Source organism: Sciurus vulgaris (assembly GCF_902686455.1).
Source record: "Sciurus vulgaris genome assembly, chromosome: 4".
Classification (NCBI taxonomy): Eukaryota; Metazoa; Chordata; class Mammalia; order Rodentia; family Sciuridae; genus Sciurus; species Sciurus vulgaris.
This window is the reverse complement of record NC_136464.1, coordinates 42,277,060-42,293,129: the sequence shown is the minus strand read 5'-3', so window position 1 is coordinate 42,293,129 and position 16,070 is coordinate 42,277,060. Positions and strand designations below refer to the sequence as shown.

The 16,070-nt window shown below is 42.7% G+C and overlaps 1 protein-coding gene across 3 annotated transcripts in view; it reads right to left on the bottom strand.

The window, feature by feature from the left end:
- Positions 1-10,322: 10,322 nt before the first annotated feature.
- Positions 10,323-16,070, bottom strand: part of GRID1 (glutamate ionotropic receptor delta type subunit 1) — a 753,528-nt gene continuing 747,780 nt past the window's right edge. Inside the window, exon 15 of one of the 3 annotated variants that reach the window (XM_079138203.1) lies at positions 10,323-13,397. In XM_079138203.1, coding sequence (XP_078994329.1) covers positions 12,969-13,397 — 429 coding nt within the window. In that variant the 3' untranslated portion in view covers positions 10,323-12,968. The remainder of the gene's footprint in view (positions 13,398-16,070) is intronic. The other 2 variants (XM_079138202.1, XM_079138204.1) reach the window with 2 other exon arrangements.

Here is a 16,070-nt window from a genome sequence, read left to right as displayed (position 1 = left end):
GCTTATCTCACTTAGCATGATATTCTCCAATTTCATCCATTTGCCTGCAAATGCCATAATTTTATCATTCTTCATGGCAGAGTAAAATTCCATTGTATATATATGCCACAGTTTCTTTATCCATTCATCAACTGAAGGGCATCTAGGTTGGTTCCACAATCTGGCTATGGTGAATTGAGCAGCTATGAACATTGATGTGGCTGTATCTCTGTAGTATGCTGATTTTAAGTCCTTTGGGTATAGGCCAAGGAGTGGGATAGCTGGGTCAAATGGTGGTTCCATTCCAAGCTTTCTGAGGAATCTCCATACTGCTTTCCAGAGTGGCTGCACTAATTTGCAACCCCACCAGCAATGTATGAGTGTACCTTTCTCCCCACATCCTCGCCAACACCTATTGTTGCTTGAGTTCTTGATAATCTCCATTCTAATTGTGGTGAGATGGAATCTTAGGGTAGTTTTGATTTGCATTTCTCATCTACTAGAGATGTTGAACATTTTTTCATATATCTGTTGATTGCCTATAGATCTTCTTCTGTAAAGTGTCTGTTCATTTCCTTAGCCCATTTGTTGATTGGATTATTTATATTCTTGGTGTAGAGTTTTTTGAGTTCTTTATAGATTCTGGAAATTAGCGCTCTATCTGAAGTATGATTGGCAAAGATATTCTCCCACTCTGTAGGTTCTCTCTTCACATTACTGATAGTTTCATTTGCTGAGAGAAAGCTTTTTGATGGTATTTTAAAAGTAAGATCTTTAACAGGTGAGCAGGTCATGAGGATTCCTCCTCTTACGTGTGGAATTAGGGCCCTTACAAAAGAGGTTTCACACAGTGTCCAGATCACTAGCCCTTGCACCTTCTGCTATCTGGGGACCTGGCATTCCTCCCCTCTGGAGGATGCAGATACCCTCTTGGAGGCAGAGAGCAGCCCTCATCAGACAATCCAACTTGTGAGCACCTTGATCTTAGACTTCCTAGTCTCCAGAACTGCAGAAATGAATTTCTATTACTTACGAATTACCCAGTCTCAACTATTTTGTTATAGCACTACACACAGTGGAGTGAAATACATGGTATCATTCATTTTTCAAACCATAAAATATGCAGTACCAAGAGTAAACCCTAACATAAACAAATGGATTTGGGTGATAATGGTGCATCAACATATGTTCTTCTGTTATAACAAATGTACCACTCTGGTGCTTGATTGTGGAGGCTGTGGCGGGGGGCATACTAGATACATGGGAATTCTCTGTACTTTCCATTCACTTATTGTGAACATGAAAGCGCTCAAAAATATAGCTGATGGTTACTAATAATGTAGGGAGACTCTATCTATCTATCTATACATACACACATACACACACACAGGACAAAGAAAAAAGATATAATGAGCTTGTAAAAAGTTGAGAGGCTCATGAAAGTAAATAAAAAAGAAAAAGAAAATACAAATCACCTAAGGGATCTATGTACCAAGAAACAAGATTTTCAAAGGAAAAATGTCTAAAATAGAGGCACAAAGGAAAAGAGAAAAGGCTGAAATTTTACTAAAACTGACAAATGACAACTCTAGGATTCAAAATTCTATATACTCAAGCATTAGAAATTCAAAGGAAACTATACCCAAGCACATTATAGTCAAAGGACAAAGTCGATATATAAACCCACAGTTAAATTCACAACATTTATTCAATCAAAAGATACCAGAAATGGAGTATCTTGAAAGGCAAGCCATGGTGTGGAACAGAAGAAACATAACAAAAGTGATAGCCTAAAACACATCTGTAATAGGTTCCATTCATTAATCATCAGTAAATGCAAATTAAAATCACCCTTAGGTACACCACTGTTGTAGTCAAAATTTTTGGCACTGAGAATAAAAGACTCAACCAGCACAATTTTAGAGGAGGAAAAGTTATTTAGATGCTCACGGTTTCAGAGGTCTCAGTCCATAGACAGCTGGCTCCATTTCTTGGGGCTCAAAGTAAGGCAGGACATCATGGGTGGAAGAATGTAGTAGAGGAAAGTGGCTCACAGGACAATCAGGAAGCGAAACTCCACTGCCAAATACAAATATATACCCCATAGCCACACCCCTAATGACCCACCTCCTTCAGCCACAACCCACCTGCCTCCAGTTACTACTCAGTTAATCCCATCAGGGATTAATTTACTGATTGGGTTAAGGCTCTCACAACCCAATCATTTCCCCTCAGAACCCTCCTGTATTGTCCCACACGTGAACTTTTGGGGGACAACTCATATCCAAACCATAACAACCACATTCCCACTAGAAGGGATGACAACTACTTGACAGCACCAGTGATCACAGATGTTGAATAGCCACAACTCTAAAACATTGCCGGTAAAGGGCATAAGTCAGCATGACTATTTCTGATATTACTGATACTACTATTTTAGTAGTATCTACATAATGCTGGACATATTGATACCAATGACTCAAAAATCCAACAGAAAGACACATAAATTCACGCAAGTACAAAAGTATTCATTGGGACACTATTTGTAATAATTCACAACAAAAACAAATCAAAAGTCTACCAACGATAGAATGCATAAATTGTGGAATGTTCATGCAATGAAATCCTCTATAGCAATGAAAATGAACTTCATGTAGAACTGTAGATAAATCTCTAAAATCAATGTTGAAAGGGAAAAAAAGGCAAAAAAAGTGTAATTGATTCTACCTATGTATATTTCAAAAGTAGATGAAATTAATCAATGGTTTTAAAACATATAGTAGTAGTACCTTTGGATTTCTGGAGGTTTCAGCTGGGGAGGTATACAAGACGGGTCTCAGAAAGTCTAATCATGTTTTATTCTTGTTTTAGCTAAGAGCTCTGGGAAAATGTTGAAATGAATTGAGGTGTATAGTGTATACTGATGATTTGTGTCACTTTCTGCATGTATTTTAGAATTTTTAAAAATATATTTTAAAACTGTGGTTTTATAGTTAAACCCCTTGTGATCATATGTCCTATAGTAATAACGGTCATTATTGATTATTTGACATATGCCAGCCACTAATGCTAGTAGTAGGTATTTTATTGCAAGTTTCCTTAATTCATCCTCTGAGACAGAAATTTTCTCCTCATTGTATAGATTTCAGGGATGTGAAAATTGATGCACAGAGAGGTTAAGTGACTTACTTGTGGTCACATAGCTAGAAAATAGCAGAATCTGACTTCAAAAGCACATCTTTCTGATTCCAATACATTAGCTCCTGTGTAGCTCCATGCCTTTCTCTTCTTTGGGGATCCAAGCAGATGAACAGCCTCTCACAACCAAATTATAGTTTTACAGAACACAAGCATGCTATCCCAACAGTGAAAAGCAGAGCTTTCTCATTGAATGTTCTGTTAGACAGTTTTTCATTGCTGTAATAAATACTTGAGAAAATCGATTTAGAGGAGGAAAGATTTATTTTGGCTCACAGTTTCAGAGGTTTCAGTCCATGGTTGACTGGCTCCCTTGCAGAAACATCATGGTGGAAGGGCATGGTGGAGCAAAAGCAGATCATCTCAGGGTGGCCAGGATACAGAGTCAGAGGGAAGGAGGAAGGGACTGGAGACAACATACACCCTTCCGGGGCATGCCCATATTGATCTACTTCCACTAACTAACTCACACTTCTTATAGTTTACACTCCTTCCCAATAATGCCATCAAAATATTAATCTGTCAATGGATTAATCCATTTTTGAGATCAGAGCCTTCATGATCCAATTGCTTTCCAAGAGCCCAAACTCTGAACATTGCTGCACTGGGGACCAAGCCTTAACACACAGCCTTTGGGGACACTTCATATCCAAACCAAAATGAATGTCATGCATTCCACTCTGCCTGCCCTCACCCTCAAACTTGCACTCTTTGGCGACTGAGGCATCTGAAGAGGTGACCCTTTACCAGGTTGACTTGTGTCCATATCTCTGAATACACAGGGAAGTCCAAGGTGAAAAGAGCACAGACTCTATTTAGGCTGAGGGACTATTTGGACAACCTTGAACAAACCACTTTATTACCCTAAATCTCATTTTCTGCATTTGTCAAAAAGAGATTTCTGAATGTTCCAGAGGAAGACTGAGCTAATTCTCCCAGAATATGATAGGCATATAATCTATGTAAATTGCCATTTTCCCCCTATGGACCCTGCTATATTAAATTTCTTTAATTTCTTACTCGCACACCTCCCCTTATCATAACTGTTCTCTGTCCTTCTCCATCTTGTTCCTGGGAGACTGGCCATTGTGAACTGCCTCAGTGGACTCCCTTGTCCTCTGCTCTTGGGCTTTAGCAGGAGACCAATGACTAAGGGGAGGAGACTGATGCAGTCAGAGTATGTGGTCCCCCAGCTCTCTGCTTGTGGGTCACCATTGGGTTGCTCATCCCTGGAGCCAGACTCAGGTCCAGCCTTCTCATAGTTAGGAAACATGCTCCCTCCTTCAACTCTGTCAGGCCCTAGGATAGTGGGGTGCACTACTGTTTTTAGCCCAAGGTTTCTCTGTTCTCCCTGTGGTTTATCTTTCCCTCTGTATGTCTTCACAAATCATCTCTCTCTTCAAATCCCTCTGTGTCAATGTACTTTCTTTCTTACCATTCAGGATCTTTACTGATATGGGAGTCCACTTTGTCATTTTCTCCCAAAGGCAACAAGCACCATCCACATGAGGTAACTTAACTGGCACAGGTGACAAGTTGCTGACTGTAAAAGATTCAACCAGTATGGGCTTCAGGCCTCAAGTAGAGGCAGAAGTAGTAAAACAGACACACACAGAGTAAATGTCAAATCATTCCAACACACCTACTCCTTACAGCTCCTTATATATGCATCTACTTTTTCCATAAAACACAAGGAAATTGGGTCCCATCTTGGAAGCAGGGGACTTCCTATCCACCTCAGGAAGTCTGTGAAGTTCTGTTGTTTTACAGAGTATCTGATCATGAGCCTTACCCCTCAAACATTACTCCAGAGGACTCATCAGTGCCTCCTTCCACTTTGGAAATGCTGTCTCCCCTGAGCCTACTTCTCATCTGCATTCCATCATGAGTATGCCTGGAACTGAGACAGCATTAACTGAATGACTCACAATCAAATCACTCCTGTCCAGCTAAACCAGGTTACTTTCCATTTGCTTTTTGGGAACAATCAGAAATATTACCTGAGTGAGTCTCAGTAACAGAGGTGAGGGCTACTGGCATTGTCAATTCCCTGTAGGACAAGGATGGGGTACAAAGCAATCATGCTAGTTCTGGAGATGTGATGGGAAATGCTGTTTTTCTCTGTCCTAGAAGACAACTCTAGCTTCTGCCCTAGCTGGAAGGAAATAGTCTGTGTGTGAATACCAGTTGAGATGGCTGGCTAAGGTCAAAGACTGAGGAGCTCACCCCCAGAGACAGGGTGCTATAGGTCTGCAAATCACCATAAGAATGACCTTTTATGAGAATATATTTGTAAAGCATCTGATCTGCATTATTGCTGGTCCTCAACAAAGCTCTGCACCAGGATCCTTTCTACAACTGAGGGGAAACAGCAGAGGCTAATTGATGATAGTGATAAAAACAAAGTTACCCATGCAGTGAGTGGGAAAAACCAAATTTTAATCTACATCTGTCTGGTCCCAGCCTGACCTACTGAATGAGCTTCTTTGGGGATTCATTTGGCTCCACCCTGATTCAGAAAAATAAAAAAATAATTTGGCTTGCATGAAGCAAAGGCAAGCATGGCCTTTCTTGTCAGAAGACAGCTATGGCCTTTGGAATCTATCTAGTTTCCAAAAACAGTTCACTTGTCAGAAGAGAAGAGTTTATGAACTAGAAAAAGTTCATTCTAGCAACTGTAGATCACAGGTAGCCTTGTGAATTCATCCCCATAACTTCAAATCAAAGATTATAAAGCCGTGAAGTCCAGAGAAAATGAAAACCAGGGCTCATTTATTGATACGCAGCATTTGCCTCTATCTAAGGAACACTGATCCCATTTTTCCTGCACTCCTTGCCAGGCTTAGGAAAATAGAGAAAATGTCCATGTGTCCCAGGCCCCTTGTTGACATTGCACATGTGAAGTCGTACATCAGCAACTCAGGCTGCCTGAAGAGCACATCCCTTTCCCATACTATGGTCTGCGTGTTTATGTACCCTCCAAATTCATATGTTGGAATCCTAACTCCCCAAGATGATGATATTAGGGGATGGAGGGGGGCTTTCTGAAGTGAAGAGTTAGTTCCTTTTAAAAAGGAGCCTAGATAGCTTCCATGCTCTTTCTAGCATGTGAGGACACAATGAGAGGTCACCATCTATGAGCCAGGAAATGAGCACTCCCTAGCCACTGAGTCAGTGACTTGACCTTGGATTCTAGAATGTGAGAAATACATTTCTGCTATTTATAAGCCACCCTGTCTATGACATTTTGTTATAGATGTTGATCTGACACACGTTCACACGTTGTAAGCAAATCATTGAACTTCTCTCATTTTCCTAATTAGCGATTGCATACAATAATAGTAGGATCTCATGAGATGATACATGGCACATAGTAAATTCTCAATAATGTCCAGCTATTGCTATGATTACTATGGCATTCCCACCAAAATATATTGTTGTCATTAATACATGAATGAAGCAGTGAGACACAAGAACATAAAAAGAATGTGCTCCAGATCAGATGTCACTGCCAATTATTGCCAGAATTAGAATTCTGGTCCAGATCTTGCCACTTTCAATATACGCCCCTTTGCTTCTTGGCCGTCTCCCTTTGTGCCAGGATCAGAGCACCAGCATCGCTCCATCAGCTGTGCATCTTGTGGTTCCCGATGTGCCTTGCCAGTGGGCTTGTCCATCTCTGAGTCAAAGCCCCAGGGCCCCGCCAGGCATGCGTTTCTCATACTCCTTTCCCTCTGATGGCCACTATTTTATTTCCCACCTCAGATGGATACCAAAATGGGATTATACCTAAACACCAACCCTGAGGGAGTGAGATGCACAGGCTTGCCTAACTCCTAACTCTTATGGATAATGGCTTAGACCTTTCATAAAAGAATCTTTAGAACATATTGAAAGATATGAACCCATTCCTGGGGCGAAAAAACACACTCACCAAGTTGGCAAACAATTATAGAAGGTTCTTGGCACCTCTGAGGTCTATCTAGAGACTTTAGGGGAGGAAATCTCTGCTCTGAACAAAAATCTCAAAGCTCTTTGGAGAATTAGTGATCCCTAGATATTCCCTTGGTTTGATACAGAGTTTACCTTCTGAAGGAGGGGATGCTCCCTGGGGATCCAAGGAGAAGAGATACACTTGGAGGAACTGCCCATTTTCTGAGTAAACCTAGTGGACTCTGATATCCTGCCTGACTGAGGTAGTTTCAGGGAAGCAGATCTAACTCAACTCTGTGGTTGGAAACAATCCTTTTAGCCCACGCTAGACACAGTCACCGCAAGAGCACAAGCAGATACCCACCCACACACCTTGAAGCCACCAGAAAGAAGATAGGCTAGGGGACATATCTTGGTGCTGATGACACTGTGCCTTGGGATAAAGACCATGCGGGACCAATAGGTGAGACACAGTGGGCATGCATCCTACTATGAAAGAGTCAGCTGCAACTACAGCGTGAACTACAGAATCAAACAGATGAGGAGGTGTGAATGACTACATTATCTCACTTACTTTGGGACCATGCTTTTTTGACTTTTGGTTTCCTTATCTATAACTTATATACAATAATTTCTAGCTTTCATGGCTGAAATAAGAGAGAGTGCTTATGTGTAGAGGTTATAGTACATTCCATGGAATACAATACCTAATCAATAAATGGCCACTGATTTGGATGCAATTGTGGATCTTCATATTTGGAAATAATTAGGATGCCTTGGAGGATGTTTGGGACTTCTCCACATATTTCAGGGATTCTAGTAGAAAATCAGGACTTCAGAGCAAGGAATCTGTGGCAGGAGTGCTGGCTGTGCACACCAGGATGCCTGGCAGGAGAGAGCCCACTTTGCAGGATGTGTGCCTCTTTCCCCTGTGGCTGATTGCAGAGCACTGCTTGGCTGATTATTGCATTGAAACTGTGCACTGAGCACAGAAGCCCTCAAGGAGCCACTTTCCTCCCCTGGACCCTGTTTCCCAGCTCTGATGAACAGAACCCCACCTGCTTGCAGCACTTAAGTACGATACTGTGTGTGCACACACATGTAAAATCTACATGTGTGTGCTGATAGGGTGAACATGTCTGCATAGTCCTGGGTTTTTGTGCATGAGTGTGCACAGAGGTGTGTATAGTGTCTGTGTGTACTTTTTTCAAGTACCAATAAGTCTAAGTGTATTGATGAATATTTTGTTTTCCTTTGAGCTGGAGACATGGTTGCTCCTGGCAACTGTATTCTAGAATCTGCTAGCAGCTGAGCTCTCCTTGAATCACATTTGGTAGTAGTTCATCCTAAGTGATTAGGGACTATTTGGTGACACTTCTTCCCAATCCTGGCCCTTGCCATTGGAAAGTTCAGTAGCTGGAGTTTTTTTTTCCAACTTCTTTTGAAACTCAGAATGCAATGTCAATCAAGTTTAAGAGATGAAAGAATGAAAACTGTGGGGGTTGAGGATGATAAGTTTATTGACAGTTATCCCTTCCTCTTTTGTAGGCTGTGGCTATTAATTCATCTGATTTATCTGGAATATATGCATTTCTCTTAAAAATAAACTCTCTAAAATATCACTAAGGAAAAAAATAAGCCAGTGATTAAAATTATTGGCACAGGAAAGAGGTATTTATCTAGAGTTTCTTGGTATGAGGGGTGAGGATAAGAATCAAACATAATTTCGTTTATTAAAAATACTAATGGCATGAAATAAAAGGATGCCTTAGATGTAAGAAAATGTTACATTAGGAACAGACATATGCTCCCTCTTTTATTGTGACAATAACAAAGAAAGGTCAGTTAAAAATTTTTAGCTTTTATCTAATCTTGTGTTGCCAAAGCTGGGAGCACAATACAAGGCTTTAAGACATAGATGCTAATTCATGAACTTGTACTTACAGGAATGAAAATTTATTGAAGACAAAGGCAGAGGCATGTGATTAACCAGCTCCTTAGCCTTGGAAGCAGAAAATTGCAAGAAGACCCAAGTTATCCATTAAATAATGTCCATCTCTATTATTAAATGAAATATTTAATAGTTTTTAATGACATCTCAAATATAATTATTAAATGTAATATTTTAAAATATTTAATAATATTTCTATTATGTATTATTAAATTAAATGGTTTTAAAATGAAAAGGCATGGGCCATAGGAATAAATTTCACCATGTCATCATGGCCTTTAGACCTAGTGGACTTTCTTTTATGTGTCCTTGTTCCTCTTTCAGAGTTTGAAAAGACAAAGATTACATAGGGAATTAGTTTTGCCTTGGTATGATTGGTGGAATTTAGAAATTAGGAACTAGGTTGCTTTTTCTTAGGAAAACACAGCCCTTTGGGGTGTTCCTGTAGCTGCTTCTGTTCAATCTCATCTGTCTGTTCAGAAAGTCTGGGACTGTTTATTCCCTGCCTACCCGACCCCCATCTCCAAAAGATTAGAGAAGCCATCAGTGCTACACAGGTAGAAGAATAATAGCCAGGCATTCTCCCTTCAGTTTCCAGAAGTTGAGGTCTGCATCATGAAAATCAGATCCTATAGAGCAGCATGATTTACCCCAAGGCTGAGAATAGGGCTGTTTTCCCTAAGAAGGTCAAGACACCAAAGTGGGCATTTGGGATGCCATAGGTGGGGCGAGGGAGCATGTGTATGTGCCAGTGAAAGAAGATTCCAGACCTATAGAGATGTCTGAGTGTAGGACATGTCCAAGGGAGAAAGATACCCACAGCCACTTTTATGGCCAAATGTCGAGAAGTCAAGCCAGAGAGGTCCTCCAGGAATGACAGTTCCCAAGACCTAAGCACAGGGATGCCAGGTACCTAGATTCAGAGTGAGTGTAGAAGAGAGACAAAGTCAGCTGACATATAAAATCATGTTCATCATGTATTACATAGTATGGCCCAATTCTTCCTAAGAATCTTCTAAGAGCCCAACATTGTAAAGCAAACTGTTAACATTTCTGCACAGTCCAGCCTTCACACTATTGATATCAATTGACCCTGAATATACAATTGGTGAGGAGGACATGTCCACTGCTCCCAGGCATATCTGAGAAGCACCTGGAGAGTTTCTCTAACAACTGTGCATGCCAATGAGCCAGAATTCAGGAGGTGCCCTCGGCACACCTGGAAACAAGCAGACGGCATTTCTTCATCCCAGAGAATAAGAGCGTAGGGAGCAGACAAGTTTTATTATTAAACAACTTTAATCCAAATGCTGATTATTATTTGCAGTGTCTGAAGGCACAAAATATACCTAAAATGTATGGAATCATCTAAACAGAGTTATAAATCCAAAGAGCAAAGCATGAAAAAAAGATACATTCTGAGCTGACACCAAAATCTGAGTTGGGAAGATTCAGGTTTTGTTATTTGTTGTTGTTTTCCCCCTAGAGAATTTTCTTGAATGTCAATCATTTCCCTTCATGCCAAGGGTAAGAAATTCAAAAAACACAACATAAACATGATGAAGAATAACACCATGAGGTGTAAGGGAATTTTAGAAGCAGTGTTCTTTTCCCTCAAAGATGCTGGTTTTCTCTCTCTCTCTCTCTCTCTCTCACACACACACACACACACACACACACACACACACGCACACACACGCTCCACCTCTCTCCCTCCCTGATACCCATCCTAAGCAAAGCTGTCCAAGAAGACACCTATATCCATGATATACCACAGAAGATTGTTCATCTCAGGGGGGGGCGGGAAACAGACTTGGGTGTGAGATAAGGCAGTGAGATCTCAGGTTGATTTTAAAAATAGAGTATATATATGAAAACTTGACCATCCAGTGCAGGTCCCCCAAAATGCTGATGGGAAGAAAACAAGCCTGCTGTTCCTTGGGGTGGTGGTAGCCAACCTATGCTCTGTTATGCGTGCCTGATTCCAAGCTCCACATACTCTGATTGGAGAGCTGTCAACGGATCACCTCTGTAAGGCTAGCATCAGGCCATTCTCAGCACCAAAAGATAAATAACGTAATTATAAACACTCTCTTCCCTGGGGTGCTTTTAGCTGGCGGTGTGATGTGGCCATTCCTTACTGCTCAATCATGTCACTCAGAACTTCAAGAAAGAAATAAATTGGGAGCTAGTTATCACCCTCATAAATACATCTCTCCAGTAACTCCACAGGGATATGGAGAAGCAAGCAATAGAACTGAGTCTTCAGGACTCAGGCTCTTGGCTTCCTGATTCATGCTGGGGTAGGAGCCCTGCCCTCCTCTGTGCCCTATGTGGACTGTGTTCCCTGTCCTGACAGGTTAGGAGATCAGAATCACCTTTGACTTCAAAAGTGCAGGCACTAAAAAAGTAGCTCAGACCCCCTGCCCCATTACCTATTCCTGATTTTTTTTCTCTGGGTCTGTAGTTTAGTTGCCCTAGAAAGGGTGATGGAGGGAGATAGGCCTTTGGATTGTCCTGGTTTTAGGAAACACAGTTTCCAGCAACTTCACTAGCTCAGGAATAGACCTGGGGATCTCAGAAGACATAAGATGATCTCACCCTAGAGGGCTTTTGCTGTGAACTTGATCCCTTTACTGAGGATTTCTGGTCTGAGAAGGTGGTAAAACCAGGAGAGAGGACTCGTGGTATTTGGCCCTGTTTGGCCAACTTCCTGATGTGCCTTTACTTTGGGGGCTTAAAACAAGTTCCCTAAAGGATGGGAAATACTTGTCTTCACATTATCATTATGCTTTTCTCCTATGGGTCAGGGACCTCTTCTCTAATTCCCAGATTACCCATCACCTGGGGACACCTTCCCTAACTTCTTCCAGCAAGATCCTTTTCCCTGAAACCACAATGCTTCCACTCCCTGCTTCTGTGACCACACTTTCCTCTCTCTTCTGGGGCCATGATCCAACCCCACGTGAATAGCCTTCCTTTACCTGACCTCTCATCCTACCACCATACGTGGTCTCTATCACCAACCATATATACTTCACATCTCCTTATCACTAAGTACCTTCCATCAGGCCAATCCCACCTTGGCCCAGGCAATGATGGGACCTGCTCTCCTTCCCCCATAGTCTTTCACTGGCTGATTCTTCTAAGTAGGAAGAGAAAGTTAAAAAAACAAAAACAAGACCAACAGGATGATATTAGAACAAATTGGCATCAGAGATTGTTACCTCAATATGGGCAGCTTCTCTGGGGCTCATGGGGCAGCTGCACACTACACGCTGTGACTCATGGTGTGGTCACCATCTTGAGTTGGATTGGCCAGGACACCTCCTAAGTGCCAGGCTCACAGAACAGTGGATAACCCTACAGTACAGTGACCCAATGCACCAGGCCAATGCTGGCTCCAGACTCACTCTATCTACCCAAGGGGACTACAGGAGGAAGGAGGGCCCAGGAGCAAAGGAACCAAGTGGGAAGCCGTGGGGCACGGCAGCAAGCAGCACTGGGGCTCCTAGTCTTCCTTCTCCCCAACAGGAAGGGGCCCCTTATCTGATTGCCCTTCCTGCCCTCAGAAAGGCCCAGGAACAGGGGGCTCCTTTGGCACTTCAGAATGATCACAAGTAATTTGCCTTTTTATTCATATAGAACAAAATTTACAAAGTCATTCATACAGTTTTTGTGTTTTTTTTTTTTTTTACTGACTTCGAAAATTGGGAATATTCAAAATACACTTTTACCCCACTCCATTCTGTCATTATTTACACATATGTACAAGAAAAATGAAAGAGTCTCTCTGTGTGTGTATGTGTGTGTGTGTGTATTTGTGTGTGGTTTGTGTTGTTGTTTTCTTGTATTAAAAAGCTCTGCTGGTCGGGTGGGTGGGCGGGCGGGAGGGCAGGCGGCGCGGTCAGATGGAGGTGCCATGGGAGGTGTCCAGAGCCTCTGGAAGGACGCCTCCAGGCACGGGCTGGAAGGACATGGGGATGGGGGTCTTCACCGGGCTCTGTCGGAACAGCCCCCCATTGGGCGACCTGTGTTTGCACTGAATGGAGGGCATGGTGGCAGAGCTGCTCAGCGGCAGCGGCAGGTTGCTGCTGGGCCCTGACGAGAGTGTCCGGCTGGTGCCGTGGCTGCTTTGTTCTGGCAGAAAGGTGCTGACAGAGAGCTGGGTGTTCTGGTACTCCCTTGTTGGCTCCAAGGCCTGGCTGGGAGCCAGGCCCCCCATCTCTAGGGCTGAGAGCTCAATAGATGCAGGGGAAATCTGCTTGTGAGCAATGTCTTCATCCATGAGGCTGTTCATGCGTCGATGCACCTGCTCCAGATTCACCTCTTTGTCCTGGAGAGAAAGCACAGGAAGGTCAGATGACGCCTTAAGAGTGAGCCAAGGCTGGCTTACTGCAAACTCTGGAGACCCAGAGTCACTAGGCCTGTTCAGTCTGCTGGACAGTGAGTACCCTGACATTGCTCCCACCTCCCTTCACCTGGATGGAGAATCCTAGAGAGGAGAATACTTATGCAGCAAACCCCTAAGAGCAGACCTTGGTGGCATTGTTCTTTTCCTCTGTACTCAACATTGCCACACCCAGAGGCAACCCTTGAGGCAAGATGCTTTGAAGAATTAACAGAGGAAGGATATAAATGGAGTCCCAAGGGAATACAGGGAATGGTCCTTGAGTCTCTAGTATGGCCCATGCATTTGCCATTTAGAGCTCACAACACTCAGAGGCCTGAAATGATCACCCTTGCCTTCCCACAAAGGAGGCTCAGGTTCAGGTAGGTTCAGTGACCTCACCAGAGTTATAAGCCCCATGAGTGTTCAGGGCAGCCTGGAAGCCTGGAACAGAAGTATTCTGCCTCACTGGTGACCTCTGTTTTCCCCGTGCAGCATGTCCAGGGAGGCCAGGAGGGGAACATGTCCCTATCTATGCTAATGGTGTATGGGTCTCTGGATGGGGATGAGGAGGGAGACAGTGAGAACAGGGACTTCCCTAGGGTCAGCCAACTCTCCTGGTGTCATGAGGACCTGAGGCTACCCAGATGGGTGATCCCCATCCATGACATTATCTCACCATGGTGGGTGACATCACAGAAGATTGCTTGGTTATTTGCTCAAGAAAGAAAATAAAATAAAACCAATATCATTCTTTTAAAAAAATCTTGGTGATTTACCTATAATTTTAGTCAAGGTGCCATACTGCTTGAAAGCTCAAGGGAGATGTCATCTACTTTCTTGGTTTCCCCTCTACAGAGAGGGATGGCAACCAGGTGCCCAGAAGAGCCACACCACCTCCTAGACTACAGTTCTGTTTGTAGACGGCAGGATACCCATGTGTCAGGCAAGAAGATGACTAACGCTAAGGTCAAACTCCAAGAGAAATACCTTGTCAAAGCTCATTTCCAAGACACAACCCTGCTGACATCAAATTTTGGAGAGAGGAACCCAACCCCTGTCTACCTTGTAGAGGTGTTAGAAATACCAAGAAAGTTTAGGATGCTTTCAGAAGGAAAAAGAGGGATCCATGTAAAATAAGGGTTGTTCCAGTGACTGCTTTGAGCTCCCACAGATATTCGGGGAGAGGAATTCCCCTAGAAGGAGGCCTCCCTAAATGACTGACATGAGTTTCCCCTTCACACGAGCGTGCCAACCATAGGACTAAACACTTAACTCAGCGTTTCTTGGGCAGGTAAAGAACCAAAGTGCCCTGTTATTTACATCTTACCCCAACACTCCCTAACATGGAGAAAGGGGGGACCACAGCTCTCTATACCCTTGCGGTGGCACACAGTGCTTGGCTTCTAGTGGGACACCTACTGTCATTCTCAGAACCTCTTTCTCAGCAAGAAAACAGACAACATTCATAAGGTAATGGAGAACTCATTTCTTCCCAGGGGGAAATTGAAAAATAAGAGAGCACACTAATTGCAGATGAAAGGAGGGCAATGGAATTTGGCTTGGTGTCATAGATGGAAGTGACAGCCCCAAACCTTGGCAAGTCCCTAAGGCAGAGCCAAGATTCCAGTAATCTAAAGTCCCACATAAGCAGAGCTCAGCTCCTTGGTGTTGAGAAACCACCTCTGAGCTGAGAACCCCTCTGGGTGGTAAAAGTCATGGGTGAATTCGAGGGAAGTGTTTGGAGGGCATAGGGCTAATTATCATTCATGAAACACTTTCAATGTCTCCTTCAAAAGTTTATACTACAAATGTTTCTCAACTTATGAGGTTAAACCCTAATAAAGTCAAGGTAAGTTGAAAATATCATAAATTGGAAATGCATTTAATATACCTAACATAGAAAATATCACAGCTTAGCAAAATGGTTGCTTTGGCTCATGATCATGTGGCTAACCCGGAAGCTGTGGTTCACTGCTGCTGCCCAGCATTATCAGAGGGTATGGTCCCACATAGTGTTGACCAGGAGAAGTTCAAAGTTTGAAATTCTACCAAATGCATATTGCTTTTGCACTAACATAACGTTGAAAAAAACCATGAACCATAGTAAATCAGGGACCATCCATAAATAACAAGCCAAATTCAAGTTCTTTTCTTAATTACCTTACACCATGATTGAGCCACCTCTGTGCAAACTTCCCCACTTTTGGGTTCTTTATCTATTCTGTTTTTATTTTTTCATGTAGAATTATTGTTAATAATAGTATTTTATAACTGTTATTTGGGGCATTAGTGTCTAGGAGCCACTTAGCATCAATGATCTCTTTCTATAAAAGTATATTGTTATGGTTTAGATATGAAGTATCCCCCAAATGCTCATGTGTAAGATTTCCAAGATTTTCAGAGATGAAATGATTTGATTATGAGAGTTTTGACCTAATTAGTGAATTGATCCATTTATGGATTTGCTGTAGGCAGGTAGGGTGTCGCTGGAGGAGGTAGGATCACTGGGGGAGTGCCTTTGGGGCATGTAATTGGCCTAGTGAGTGGTGCTCTCTCTCTCTGTTTCCTTGTTGCCATGTTCTGAGATGCCTTCCTCCTCCGCACTCTTCCACACTG